The following is a 15,969-nucleotide window of genomic DNA, read 5'->3' on the forward strand; positions in this document are numbered from 1 at the left end:
TTCAATTAATAAGAGAGCTTCATGGCCCTTTGAGGTCATACGTTCTGATGTCTGTAGTCCTTCCCCAATTACTTTTGTTTCTGGTAGTAAATATTATCTTATTTTCATTGATAGTTATTCACATTATACTTGAATATTTTTCATGAAGCACAAATCAGAAGTTTTTGGATCGTTTCAAAATTTTCATTCCTTTGTTTAAAATCATTTATCTACTAACATTCTCAATTTTCAATGTGATTGAAGAGGTGAATTCTCTTCTAGTGATTTTGTTGGTTTCCTTCAACATAATGGGACAAAGAGAAGAGTGTTTTGCCCACATACACCTCAACAAAATGGGATAGCTGAGAGGAAGCATCGACATATTGTTGAGAGTGCAATGAGCATGATGCACGGGAGTAATCTCCCTATTACCCGATGGACAGAAGCTTTCCACTCCACAGTCCATGTGATAAATCGATTGCCCATGATCATTTTAGAAAATAAGTCACCACTTTTCTATCTATTTGGCATACAACCCGATTATCATGAATTACATGTGTTTGGATCTGTTTGCTATGTTCACGTTGACAGCTCATTGAGACATAAGTTTCAAGGCAAAGCCTTAAAGTGCAGGTTTGTGAGATATGCTGAAGACTACAAGGGGTATAGGTGCTATGATCCATTGAGCAAACACGACAAAATATCGAGAAATGTCATTTATGACGAGATGAATTTTGACAATCAGCCTGCTAATCCAAATCTTCATTTTGCTGATTCGAGTCCCAGTGTTGAAGTGTACTATCCACGGTTAAATTCAGAACTCTTCTCCAATGCTAGGGAAGATTGTCCTACAGATTGCAGTCAGAAGAAGATATGTGAGGAATCAGCAAATGCATCCCAACCAGAAGAGGTTACCACACAAAACTTAGAACCAGTAAGGTATAAGGGTGTTGTATACACCCGACGAGACAAAGAGCCCTCATCTATTCCTTGCACAGATATTGGTCCTTCTACTCCCGCTCCACAGATGTTGGACATCAGAAGATCCACCTGGATCCGACATCCGCTTGACAGGTGGGTAAGCTATAAAAACTTTTCATTGGATTTTCAATTGTTCCTAACATCCATAAATAAAGAGGATGAGCCTCTTACATTTTATCAAGAGGCAAGTTCTAGAAGATGGATTGAAGCAATGAATGAAGAAATGGAAGCCTTACATGAATGTGGTACATGGAAAGTTGTGCCTAGACCACTAAATAGAAATGTGGTTGGGTCGAAGTGGGTGTACAAGATAAAATATAAACCAAATGAGAGCATTGAAAGGTATAAAGCTAGACTTGTAGCCAAAGGATTTACACAAGAACAAGGACAGGACTTTGATGAAACTTCCAGTCTTGTCGTTAAGATGGGGATCATTTGTATTGTATTGAGTCTAGCCATTGAACATGGATGGACGTTGAGCCAGCTAGATGTAAAAAATGTCTTTTTACATGGGGACCTAAAAGAGAAAGTCTATATGGAACAACCCACTAGATATGCCGAACATGATGCCAATCAGTATATATGCAAGTTGAAAAGAGCACTCTATGGATTGAAACAAGCTTCTCGGTCCTGTTTCAAAAGCTTTTCGCTAGAAATACAAATGCACGGTTTCTCTCGGTCTCTTCTAGATCACTCATTATTCATCCACAATGAACGAGATGTCACCACTCTTCTATTGATATAGATAGATGATATCATTATCATAGGGAACTGCAGAAATCATATTCAGGAAGTAAAGAAGCTATTAAATCAGAGATTCAAAATGAAAGATCGGGGAGAGCTGTGATATTTTCATGGGGTGAAAGTTGATAAGATGTGTGATACACTTACTCTTACTCAACACAAATACACTATGGATATTCTTAGTAGGGCAGGCATGAAAGATTGTAAGCCATTGGCAACTCCAAGTATCGTCCATCAGAAATTGAGTTCTAAAGAAGGGAATTTATATGGAGATCCCACTAGGTATCGCTGCATAGTTGGCATGATGCAATACCCGACCTTTACTAGACCCAACAGTGTATTCGGTTAATCAGGTATCTCAATTTATGCATGAACCTCATACACCGCACATGGAGGCAGTTAAGCGAATACTTCATTATCTGAAGGGTGCAGTTGGTGATGGGATGGTGTACAGGAAAAGTGAATTAAATCAAGGTAGCCATGAAATCATTATCTATGCTGATGTTCATTGGGCGGGTGACCCAGATGAACGACGGTCAGTATCTAGTTATTGTAGCTTTATTGGATCGAACATGGTCTCTTAGAGTAGTAGAAAGCAAAAGGCAATTGCTAGGTCGAGTACTGAGGCTAAATACAGATCGATGGCTACTGTCACTGCTGAGGCTACATGGATAAGACATCTCCTAACAGAAATGGGAGAACTGATTGCTCGATCACTTCTGTTGTGTGATAATCAAAGTGCCATCAATATGTCTTTTAATCCCATCTATCATAGTTGAACAAAGCATATTGAGATAGATCAACATTTTGTAAGGAAAAAGGTTGAAGACAAAGAGATTGAGCCTATGTTTGTGCGAACTGAAGAGCAAGTTGCGAATATTTTCATCAAAGGGTTGACAAGGGACAGATTTTGGTTTCTAAAAGACAAGTTGTTCATGGTTCAGGACCATGCATAACTTGAGGGAGGCTAAAAAGAAGTTATTGGGTCTTGGACCCAAGTCGGGTCTGTGCAAGACCAGACCCGACTTCTATACTGGATTGGATCAAGATCCAAATGTTAAAAGTGTTGTAATTAAGCTTGTTGTTAGAGGGTATTTTTGTACCCTAAAATTATATATTAGTTATATACTCAAAACCTAATACAAATGAATACACGCTGAATTCTTTTAACGTGTTTTCCCTTCAGCCTCTTCTCTCAATATCTCGTTCCTTCTTTCCTGCACCGGTGAACGTGGAGACCTTCATTTTAACACTTACTCCATAGCCTCCACTTGATTTGATAACAGTATTTCAACAATATTTTCATGTTGTCTAGAATAGAGTTATCCAAACCTATTCTCTCTAAAGGGAACTTGCTCCCCATGAACCTCCACATGCCCATCAACTCCCTCTTTCTTAGAAAATGACACCAAGGACAAATCAGTCTCCTCTCTCACCTTAACCTTAATTTGACTGAAATAAGGTGTATCTTCACAAAAGATAACATTTTTAGATATTCAAATTTTTCTTTCAATTGGATTATAGCACTTACATCATTTTTTACCATATGAAAAAAACCCAAGCAATACAACAATTTTAGGAGAGTTTATCTCTATATCTATTAAGTAAAAGCACAAAAGAGGTACATCCAAGCACTTTCATTACTTTATAATTCGAAACAATTTCATATAACTTCTGAAAATGAGATATACCTTTGAAAACATTTGATGGCCATATACACAGCATTTGCCCAATATATTTTCAGCACACATCCATCAAAGAGAAGAGCTCTAGTTGTCTCCAAAATATGTCTATCTTTCCTCTCAATGACTCCATTTTGTTCTAGAGTATAAATACAAGATTTTTTATGATTCACACCTCTTTCCTACAAGAACCACTCAAACACATAACTGACATATTCACTATCATAATCGGTTCTAAGAGTTTTAATCTTAACTGCAAACTGAGTTTCAATGATAGTACAAAAATTCTTGAATATCGCAAAATGTTTACTTTTATTTCTCATGAAATATAGCTAGGTTGTATAATCATCTATGAATGTTACAAAATATGACGGAACCACCCTTAGATAGAACTGGTAAAGGATCTCACACATTTGAATGTATAAGCTCAAAAGAACACTCAGCTTCCTTGTTTTTAATCCCAAATGGCAAAGCATAACCATCTACAGCTCTCACATGCTTGCATATGACTTGACACAACTATCTTCGGCCCACCTAAACTCCATACCAAACGTTGCAACCTGAAACTAAAAATATGACCTAGTCTGTAGTACCACAAAACTAACTCATCTATAACTGCAGCTCCTAGCAGTCATGTGGCAATTGGCTGAAATAGATTCATGAGTAGTCATGTGGCATGATGCTCCTGAATCTATCAACTACCCAACTACCTGAAATACATGAACAAGCAATATCAGAAAAGGAAGTGGGAACATAAGAGAGGTCAAAAGAGAAAGCATTAGTGAATGATTGAGTTAAGAGTTGCAACTGAAGAATCAGATGGTGAATCTGTCGCATCAACTGTAAAATTCATAGTTGACTCCCACAAGAATGCTCAAAAGAACTTCCCATAGGCAATGGTTCTTTCCACTATTATCCATTTGCCCATTCTGGTCCCTAGGACTCTCTCCAATGAACTAAGTTGCAGAACTCCACTCTTCTTTTTCAATGCAGAGCAAGATTGCTTTATATGCCCCATTTTTTGCAATTTGCAATGGTAGCATTTCATACCACTCATGTCACCCCTGGATGCTCTTGACATAGCAATCCTCTAGTCACTGAATCCGACATTCTAACAAACATATGCACAGGTCCCATAAAACTTCACAGGACAATCTGAACAGATTCCCCCTTCTCCATATTCACTTCAACCTCCAACTATTCAATTTCGCTGCACACAACAGCAAATATAGCAGGACAATAACAAGGAACCACCAGACTATCAACTGCAGTAACACTAAATCACTATGAAGCTTATTACCATAGAAAAAGTCAAGAACTATACCCAAAACTGAGTTGCCGATATCAAAGTAAGAGTGCTACCTCAACAAACACTCACCAAAATATATGAACCTCACAACCAAAACACAAGATGGAACAACAGCAACCCCAGCGCAAACTATGTTGATATCAAAAAATCGATAATCAAGAACACTTAAAACTGGGTACTGGCTACAATAACTCCAAAAACTTATTAGAAACCATTCCAATGACTCCCATAAGATCATTACCATTCAATCCCTTACACAAAAATGACCTTAGTGCATCAAATCAAGACCATCGATTCTCACAAATGCACAACCACCACCATTAGTGACAATATGATACTATTGATTGCACAATGGCACAATAATCACTACTACACAAAACAGCCAACTGATGGTAGTCGGTCAAAAATACCAGCAACAAGTATCAAAGAATGGCCAAAATACAAGTGACATCCACAAAACCTAGTTACCGCCCCAATGAGAATAGAAACCTCAACAAAAATGCTGTTAAATCCTCAGAACAGCACCCAAAACACAAATCAATCAGTCCCTCACACAAATCAATCAGTCCCTCAACCAAAAATGATCTGATTGAAACCAATCTGAGACAACAAGACCCACAGATAATCAACAGATTCGTGCAAACAGGGCACTATTCACCGTAATTTCCAGAAAATATGGAAAATTTTGCAGAAAATCAAGATTTCATCCAATCTTCACGATTCTTGATTCACTGACTGTTAAAATAAAGAACTAGCTTAATCAAACCTCAATTGATGTGATTTGCTCATAGAAAAAAGGATAACAAATCCTCCTAAATCTATATATAAATGCTGGTTGATCAAAAATATGCAAGAAAAGCACTTTCAATTGTCAACCAAAATCTTGATATCTGGTCTGATGTCAGCAGCAAGGCACACAAAATGAGGTTTGCCAAAACTACAGTCGGTTCTCATGAAGCTCCTTCCTCTCAACAGCTTCTTCACACAGCCCTCTTTCTTATTTTAATATGGCTCTGATACCATATTGAAATCAAGAAGAAGCATACCCCAAGATGAAGAGGAAATAGAGAGGATCAACTCAGAGAAACTTCATTAGCTTTGAAAATGAGAAGCTACAACCAGAAATAGGGGATGTCCCCTCATGGCACTACAAGACAAAAATAATTGACTATACTCTAAGTCTCAACACAAAACAATAGCTTAATGAGATTTGACATCTAGATGAGCCATGGTCCCTGGGGACAACTCAGCATTTCTCCAATTCTAAATTTCTAATTCCAATTTGCAAGTTCAGGTGGTTCAACCCTGATTCAGCAAGCCGGCAAATGATGGTATGATAATCCTCTAGTCAACACAGATTTTGTTGTAAATCAGCCGTACAAACCATTCAAGAACCAGGTTGGTTCCATGCATATACTTCAATTAGCAGTTAATAGGTGATACAAAAAGCATATAATGAAGAACATTTAAACAACTCAAACAGAAATGTATAACCTGATTGAAGAAATGGCAGCAGGCCTTGAGATAAGAGGTTCATAGCTAGGAGTGTGAATAGAAGCTCGTTCCTTCAGAAAATCAGCCTCACCAGGAGTATAATCCATGTAACTTCGTTGGAAAGAAAATGAATCATGACTGATTCCCAATTTGTTCGTCTGATGCTGCACAAGGGAATGTAAAAGGATAACTGAATCACAAAATCTATAAATTACCAATAAAGAACTCCGACAAACACAAATTTCCTTTTTTTAAACCTTTAAACCAAAGAGGTGGAAATATCAAGTCAACCTTTGCAATTAAGCTTGCAAGATATGCTGCTTTGGCATGGCCAACTGGCCCACTGGATAAGAACTACAAAGCCAGAAGAGAGCAAGATATGAAGGATATATTAGTAAAAATTAATGTCAAAAGAAAATGAATTGCAAGAAGCTTGTTAATGCTCCACACCTCATCGAGAACCGCTACAGCTGTTGATTCAGGAAGTTCTTTCAGGCTGGTAATACACTGAATATCTATCTGCAGAACATGACAAGGAACATGGTTAATTGAATTCACTATTATGATTCAACAGAAATCAGGAAATGTACAACTTTTTTTCCCTCAAACCAAGCAGAGTTGTGGACCAAAAAGCTCTCATTACAGCATAAAGACCCAAGCTAAAGACCTATCAAGTCAAGCTTTTAATCATAAAAGAAACTTTCCATCTTTACACAAGTTCACTTACATCATATCTTGTAGCAATACCAAGGCGAAAGATACGAAGCAACCGCCCCGTAATTGATGATGGCAAAGAAAGTACAGCTGCTTCATATGGATCAGCAATGCCAGTATCCTGGAGGACAAATCAAAGTAATGGATCAGCAATTCCAGTATCGAGGAGGAAAAATTAAATGGATCAGCAATACCAGTATCCTGGAGGACAAATTAAAGTATGCAGGAGAAATACCAATTCTGATATTAGGCATGTGGAAAAATACTGATATTGATCTTGTTATAACAAACAGATTCGTGTCCAATAATGTGCGGCAAACATTGTTAAGCTATATAACCAAATCCTACAATAATATATGGACAGCTTGCAAATGCCATAACGACACATATGTAAGTACCTGTATAATAATTCAAGCAACCACTTAAGCTTTCCAGGTGCCAGTCAAATACTTAAGCAGAGCACCTCAGCTAATTGTTATGAGGATCTTTTCTGTCCTGATCCTTTTACCAGGTCTGACTTCAAGTTTGTCCTGGCCTATAGTGGATAGGCTATGTCACATAGGTGCAGGTGTGGGTGCGGGTGCGGATACAGCGATGTGGCACTTTAAAAAAACTTGGGTGCAGGGGTGCGGGGAGGGTAGATATATATAATTTTTAACAGTTTTAAGTTAACACTAATGAAATAAAAACAATTATCATATCATCAACCCATCATGCATAAATTCATGCAAATCAAATTAACAATCTACAATTGCTATAAATCAAGTTAACAGACTATTCAATTATCAAGCAGGTCACAACCAACGAGGAGGAGAGGGAGGAGGCAAAGAGCAAGAGAGAGAGACATACCTAGACGAAGAGTCTTGTTGCCGATGAATGAAGAAAGAGCACATGGAGGAACAAAGAAGGGAAGTTTGGGGGCCTCTTTTGCCCTGATTTTTGTCCTTTTTATTTTTATTTTACATAAAAATTGGATAAAAATAGACTCGGTCAATGTTGACCAAGTCCATTTTGGACATTTTTGGCCTTCGGTGAGTGTTGACCGCACCCAAGAAATGTTAACTACACCCGGTGCAGCAAGACCCGTGTCCTGCCACACCTGCACCTGCACCTGCATCACACCCGCACTGGCAGGGTGCTTTAGGCTATATGAAGAGTCTATGTGACATAGTGAATAGGTCATATTAACCATTTTATAAGGTCATCTTGTCAAGAAATTGTAACCCTTATAATTAATAAAAAAATAGAGAAGAGGCATCGAAACTACCCACTCTCTGTTTTGAATGTCATATCCTGCTTCCGCTTCTAATCTTTTCTAGCCCTTTTCACTGTTTTCCCACTGAAACAGCTCGGATCTACATGGGGAGGAGGCTTTTATTGTGGCACATGGTATCAGAGCCATGAATGTACTCTAGGACAGATGATTAAAGCATGAAATCAAACTGTAGTAACGTCACCCACATACTAAATGATTGGAGCAAGGGGGCTAGCTATTGGATTTGGGTCACTTTGCATCTAATAGAGGACGACTTTAGAGCCAAGAATAACAACATTCATAAAAAGGAATAAAATGCCTTTATTCTTTGATTTGTTGAAAAAAACATAAGATGAGTTGTTCTAGAAAACACCATAGCCCTGTTTCAGAAATTCCCGTGCCATACCTTTCATACCTGTACATGCACCAACACTGTGCCAATATCTCTATGACATAGGTAGGGAATCAATTCCACGTACCAATGAAGACTCTACACTCAAATAATGGAAGAGTATATAGCTCAAAACTTCCAAAGGCTGTCTACCTAATCATGGATTTGAGTCTCAAACTACTTTCCCCAATACTTCTCAGCAAAATGGCACTGCAGAAAAGAAAAATAGACACCTATTGGAGGTGACTTGTGCACTATTGTTTGAAATGACTGTACCCAAAGGGCTTTGGCCTGAGGCCCTTATTAATGCTATCTCATCAATTGTACGCCCTCTGAGGTCCTTAAGGTCAAGTCTCCTCTTCAAGTTTTAAACCTCATGCAACTATCTTCCATGTGATCCCTAAAGCTTTTAGGTCCACATTCCTAATATCTAAAAGTACAAGCTTGATCTTAAAGTGAAGAAGTGCATTTTCCTTCTGCGAACAAAGACAATAATGTCATTAACAAAAAATAAAACCTACCTTAACTGGACTGTTGAGACGTGGAACTTTCAATTTATGATCCACTGAATGGTCATATGCCTTGGATGAGTTGTGCTGACTTTCGGTCCGGTTATTCTTTCCTTGAGATTCATCACGAGCTCGTTTGTCAGCCTTGACAATCGTCCTTGCAACTGACACCTGATAGATGGGCAGTACTCCATTATGTGGATATACTCATGCAAACCTGAAGCTTTACCTTAAGAATGGATCATATGCGAACCTGCAGCTTAAATTTTGGTCCTTTCCCAGGCCCTTGAACTAGTCTTCCATCCAATTCCTTGATTGCTTTGTCCAACTCCTACAAAAATCACAACCATACAATGAGAAAGTTGAACACTGCTAATAGGAAAGTAAAAACCAATAAATGCACGTTAAAACTTCAACAATTAAGGATACACAAAAAAAGATATAAAGATACAAATATGGATGACTTTCAAAGCATTCAATCAAATAAAATCCATATGACAAGCAATAGATTTAGTAATAAAAAAAAATTGAATGTGCACTTAATTTTTTAAATTTTATGTACCTCAATATGCACCAAACCCTATTCAACCTTAAAAAAAAACTGATTTCATATCATGATTGATAAGAAAAAAAGGTATCTTACAAGCAGAAAAGTCCAAAATCATTTAATCAAGCTAATGTCACCTGGGTATGGGTATGGAGGGTACAACACAGCAATTCCAAAAAATGTGGGTACAGGGACATGGCTATATATATTTATATACTAAAAATATAAAGTTATAAACTGAAAATATAATTATAAATTATAAATTGAAAACAAACTTGTATGTACCGAGGGTAAAATGGTGTGTCCAGGTGTCAACGCGTGTTGACACGGGGACACGCATGTCAGCATGGGTACAGAGGACAAAATGGAGTGTCCAGGTACCATAGCAAATCAGCTATCTCAATCCTCATAAAGTAAACCAGATCTTTCTAAACCGATGCTTTTCTTTTACTTTTGGTAGCATATTCAGATTATACTTGCAATATACTTTTTACGAATCTTGGTTTCTTTTTTGTTTCCATCAACAGAACATTGCAATTCTCCATGCTTCTTTTCTGCAGTTAGAAAAAATGATCTGGGTTTAAGTCAATCCCAGAATTATAGCTTGCAATCAATATTCTTCCTTCATTTCAAAATGTTATGGTGGTCCAAGAAGGTGCTTGCTGTCTGATCTTGATTCAATACACTTCCACTGTAGCTCACCTATCACCTATTCCAGATTAACCTCTTTAAATTTAATTAACCTCGATATCCAGTCAAATGAATAAGAGTGATAAAAAATGCCAAAGATCAATAAAGGATAAAAGTTAGAAGAAGTTAGTCAACTCAACATGATCAAATATCGCAGATGAGAATAAACATTATTATCAGTTGAAAATCCATGACTTACTGAGCGCTTTGTATAATGGACAAATCCAACAGGCACATTACTTTTCCATGATATAGCAACTCTCTCCAACTGCAGGTGGAAAATGTACAGAAATCAGATGCATCAGGAAAAAGAATATATATATATAGGGTAGTGGGAAGCTACCCGACTGCATCCCTAGCAGATGGTACCAGATTGCTTGGGACCGACAATTTTTGGTGTTTTTTTTTTTGAAATTCTGACCTTACAGATGTGTTCAGCATGATTGATTTACTAAAAAATTGACACTTGGATCATTTGATTCTGATGCATGGATAGGTTTTTATAATGTTCAAAAATCAATGGTCTACAATTTTCATAAATTTTTTAGGCTTCAAATACCATTTTTTTCATCCAAATGCATGATCCAAGTGCCAATTTCTAGTAAATCAATCATGAAAAATTCTTAGTGGGTAGGGTTGCTCTCTCTCTCTCTCTCTCTCTCTCTCTATATATATATATATATATATATATATAGAGAGAGAGAGAGAGAGAGATCTGTTTAGTGCCTATTGGAAAAAGTAAATAACTAATACCTTCCCAAAGGGCTCAAACAACCTTCTTAAGTAATCCTCAGAGGCATCTTTAGGGAGGCTGGCAACAAATGCTACTTTTATCTGAATTATGACCAATATAAGAGAAATGAACAAAAGGTTCAAAGCAAATAATTCCTTTTTTAAATATAAAATAACAAATATGAGAAACTTCATCATATAGAAAATTACCTTGGACATTTCCTCAGGGTCAAGTTTAGCTTCCTTTTCAGCCCAATCCACAATAGGATGCCAATCATCCCCAAGGCGAAAATCAGGTTTACTTCCAATACGAAACGCACGTGCTGCAGCCTGTGATAGAATTTTCCAGTGGACCAGATCAAACGCCTAGGAGCTAGTGAGATGTTTGGAACTGGGAAGATCATTCTTCAAGTGATCCAGACCCAGAAACTTATACAGAAGGTAGAAAAAATTGGTGGATTATGCAGTCAAGGAGATGTTCGGACAAAGTATTGATCTTATATAGTACTGATGAAAATGGAAGAGACTGGATTTATGAAATTGTGAAATAGTGTTAAGAGCTTAGTATTTTGTACTTTGCAGCAATTTTTGCTGGATCAGAGAAAAAGAAATGATGACTAAATCAAAAGTCATTACTGAATTGTGTTCGAAATTTCAAAATCCTTTGGGATGAATGAAATATAGAATAATAGAAATAATGCTTTTGAGAGACCCAATAAGCATTCAAGAGTAACTTCCATTTTCTACATCTGAAAAAAAACTGTGATTTACACTATTAGATAATCATCTAAAGTACATGGACAGAGGAAGATTTAGGGGAATGAGCACCTCCATTAAAGGAAAACAATCTGTAAAAGAATGAGAATTATAAACCATGTTGAGATGAGGAGAAATTAAATGCAGGACTCACATTTCTTGATTCAAAAAAGAACCAGAAGATGTTCTATCAAACATCAAATTGATGAATCTAAATAAGTTTGTGGATATTTAGTTGGCATAAAGGGGAGCAAGTCAATAGACAAATTCCCCTTACTCGAGAACAAATACTTGTGCAGATAGCACATATTGATGACTGGGTCTGATCAACTTCTCATAACTACCATATGCACTTACAAGAGCAAACAAGCACTTGACAATTTAGAATGATGGCTCATGCATGAGAAACAAACTATTCAACAACTGGAACAAATATATTTCCCACGTGAAGTAGAATTTCAAATAAAGAGAAATAACAAAAATCAGGGACAAAATTCAAGGGAAATGGGACATAGCGGCAGAACCCACATGTTTTTCACTGCTGTCCAAATTGAAGTATCTGAGTCATTATCAACATAAGTGTGATGACATACATGTGCTTTGCACTGATTTCTTGATACTCGTGTGTGCATCAGTCTGCTAAAACAATAGTATATTTCACAAGCCTTATTTTCTCTTGCAGTAGGTCCAAGTAAATCTTACATCACTTTCCTTGTGCTGTTACTACTGAGTTTCCAAGCCCTCAATCAGAAAAGAAAATTAAGATGAAACCAAGTCGAGGCAAATATCTCACAAACAAGATGATTAGGAATAAGGATAAATAGATTGGATGATTCCTACATGGAAATGGTTCTGACAGTTTTTTTATCCTTCTTTATGAATAGAGCAAAAAAAATGCCAAACAATAAAATAATACAATAAAAATGTGGCTTTATCACAATGTGTCAAGAACCAAAATGATCATACTACAAGTGATAACAGGAGAGATAGGGAAAAGAAAAAGACAAGGACACAAGACATGGAGAACTTCAAGAAAATAGACTGTCCATTGCACATTTAAGGACAATGTACAGTTGGTAGGAGGTAATAAAAAATATATCTACCCTGAGCTGCAACTCTTATTGCAAACCAAGATATCAAAGGCTCCTGCACTCAATCTGGAAAAGACTAAGCATGAAGCACTTACGGCCCAAGCATTCTTAGCCAACCACCTATGTCACATGGGTACAGGTACGGATGGTACGACAAGGCAATTTCAAAAAATGAGGGTAAAGAGACACAGCTATATATAGTTTGGGTCTGGATCAAGTGTGGATCTATATTAGGGTCCATATCAGAAATATAAAAAAAAAGTTTGTAAGGGGGGTGACTAATTTTTGGATAGAGTGGGAGGGGGAATGAAATGTAATGAAATCAAGATGCCTGCACACACCTCAAATAAGAGGCACAAACAAACCCACAAATAAAAAATATATTCTTGGCTAAGTCACATAAGGGCTTACGGAGAACACTCTAGCATAAAAATTATATTCTTTTATTGATGAACAAATGCACAAAAAATGCATTGAAGAATAAAGGGTAAAAGACCCTTTTTATAGTGTACAAGAGAGAGACAGAGAGCTCATGTAGTTGTTGGGAAGCTCCCAACGGATACAAGGCCAAGGATTAAAAAGCCCCTGGCGAAAAAACAAAATCTTAATCTAATAAAAAATAAAAATAGAAAAAGTTGGATCTGTCCCTAATGGACAGATTCCAATTATACAGGTAAAATTACAAAAATACCCCTACAATGTATTCCTATTACAAATATGAAATAATATATATAAGAAACCATATACATATATGAATATATATAAGAGAGGACTCTCTCTCTCTCTCTCTCTCTCTCTCTCTCTCTCTCTCTCTCTCTCTCTCTCTTCTTCTTCTTCCCTGCCTTCCACCAAGGTCAAACAAAAAAGTACATGATCTGAGAGAAGGAAATCAAGAGAGGGAAGGGGGCGGGGAGGGCAGGGAAGACGAGAGATTGAGAGAGGGAAATCGAGAGAAGGGGGGAACAAGAGGGAAAACGAGAGAGACAGAGAGGGGGGGGTGTTATCGTGGTGAGGGGGGGACTAAAATGGCCCTTCCCTTTTGACCATAGTAAAAAATAACTAAAAAAGTGTTTTGGGTCGGGTGAGGATTGGACTCAACCCGGCTCGGTGTGAAACCTGACCCAAGGTGTACCCGCACTGAGTCTAATATGCATACCCATGTCCTGCCACGTCGACATGGGTTCGACGGGTCCCCTGACGTGTCTATGTGACATAGCAATCACACGCATCATCAAACAGAGAACATTCATTTTTCTCCTTGTACCCTAGAAGGGATTTTAGTCAAACCTAAGTTCCTTGTTATGACTGTTTCTTTAAAATCATTTAGGCAAGAAAAGAGATCAAGAAAAATATATGCATTGCCAACTAGCTATCACTTTAATGTAGGATCCAAAATTTTAGTACTCCTCAACCCATTATATATAATCTATGCAAATGGACGTCCTAGGGGAAGGCTCCCAAGCACAAAGGGCTTCCTAGGGAATATTGCAGCTCAGGGCTCAGTAACAGCTAGGTAGACCTCAATTTGTTATAATTACAAAGACATCAACAACAACAACAACTACGCCTTCATCCCAAAACAATTGGGGTCAGCGATATGAACCAACAAAGAAAATCATTCTGGGTCTTCCACATGAATCCTTCTCCTCCATTCATTTCTATCCAATGTCATATCCTCGGTGAGGTTCAAAGCATTTATATCCTTTCCTATCACCTCCATTCATGTCTTCCTAGGCCTACCCCGACCTCTTTTAACTAATATATTTTCCCATTTCTCCATCCTTCTAACTGGAGCATCATTAGGCCTTCGTCGAATATGTCCAAACCACCGTAAACGATTCTCTCTCATCTTATTTTCAATAGGTGCAACGCCTACCTTCTTACGTATCTCCTCGTTCTGAATCTTATCTTTTATTGTATTTCAACACATCCATCTCAGCATACGCATCTCAGCTACACTCATTTTTTGAATATGATGTCTCTTGGCAGCCCAACATTCTGTACCATATAGTAAAGCGGGCCTAATAGTCGTCTTATAAAACTTTCCCTTCAACCGCAATGGCATTCTACGATCGCACAACACTCCAGTTGCACTCTTCCATTTCATCCACCCAACCTTTATCCTATGATTTACATCTTCATCAATTTCTCCATACTTTTGAATGATAGATCCCAAATATTTGAAAGAATCATCCACCGGTATTTCTTGCTCACCAAGCTTCACTACACTCCCATCTCTATTTCGTTGCTTACTAAATCGACATTCCATATATTCTGTCTTACTCTTACTCAACTTAAAACATCTTGCTTCCAATGTCTGTCTCCATAATTCTAACTTAGCATTAACCCCAGCTCTAGATTCATCAATCAAAACAATATCATCAGCAAACAACATACACCACGGCACATTTTCTTGAATTGATCTCATAAGCTCATCCATCACTATAGCAAATAGGAAAGGGCTTAAAGCAGATCCTTGATGTAACCCAACCGTTATAGGAAAATTGGTTGTCACCCCTCCACAAGTGTGGACATTGGTTACTACTCCTTCATACATATCTTTAATTATACTAATGTACTTGAGAGAAACACATTTCTTCATCATTGTCCACCAGAGAACGTCCCTAGGTACTCTATCGTAAGCCTTCTCCAAATCAATAAAAACCATATGCAAATCTTTGTTCCTCTCTCTATTTCTCTCAATAAGTTGTCTAAGAAGATGTATAGCTTCCATAGTAGATCTTCCAGGCATAAAACCAAATCGATTCTCCGATATCATGACAACCTTCCTCAACCTAGACTCAATCACCTTCTCCCAAAGTTTCATAGTATGACTCATGAGTTTTATACCACGAACATGGACAAGAAAAAACATGCGCCCTGCAGCCACATAATTGTACAATAGTCTCTGATTCTAAATTCAAGAGCTAACATAAACTCAAGTTCGGCAGTGCTCCAATATTAGAATAATTTCAATATTGAAATAATATCATGACAATTTTGAATTTAGATATATTTGTCATCAGTGTGACATTTTAAGGACCTTTCGGAGAAATCCTGTTGTATCAAACTATTTCCACAATGTCACCAAAATT

The 15,969-nt window shown here is 37.4% G+C and overlaps 1 protein-coding gene across 1 annotated transcript in view; it reads right to left on the reverse strand.

Annotated features, from left to right (window-relative positions):
- The window catches only part of LOC149848844 (uncharacterized), a 43,865-nt gene that overhangs the window by 20,105 nt on the left and 7,791 nt on the right, over positions 1 to 15,969 (reverse strand). The window contains exons 9-17 of the mRNA XM_089997680.1: positions 11,238 to 11,357; positions 11,049 to 11,129; positions 10,495 to 10,563; positions 9,312 to 9,389; positions 9,071 to 9,229; positions 6,917 to 7,024; positions 6,640 to 6,708; positions 6,481 to 6,543; positions 6,190 to 6,353 (exon numbers count right to left, since the gene is read on the reverse strand). Of these exons, the coding sequence (XP_089853806.1) occupies positions 6,190 to 6,353; positions 6,481 to 6,543; positions 6,640 to 6,708; positions 6,917 to 7,024; positions 9,071 to 9,229; positions 9,312 to 9,389; positions 10,495 to 10,563; positions 11,049 to 11,129; positions 11,238 to 11,357 (911 nt within the window). The remainder of the gene's footprint in view (positions 1 to 6,189; positions 6,354 to 6,480; positions 6,544 to 6,639; positions 6,709 to 6,916; positions 7,025 to 9,070; positions 9,230 to 9,311; positions 9,390 to 10,494; positions 10,564 to 11,048; positions 11,130 to 11,237; positions 11,358 to 15,969) is intronic.

This window comes from Nuphar pumila, chromosome 1 (assembly GCF_984573655.1).
Source record: "Nuphar pumila chromosome 1, dmNupPumi1.hap1.1, whole genome shotgun sequence".
Taxonomy (NCBI): domain Eukaryota; kingdom Viridiplantae; phylum Streptophyta; class Magnoliopsida; order Nymphaeales; family Nymphaeaceae; genus Nuphar; species Nuphar pumila.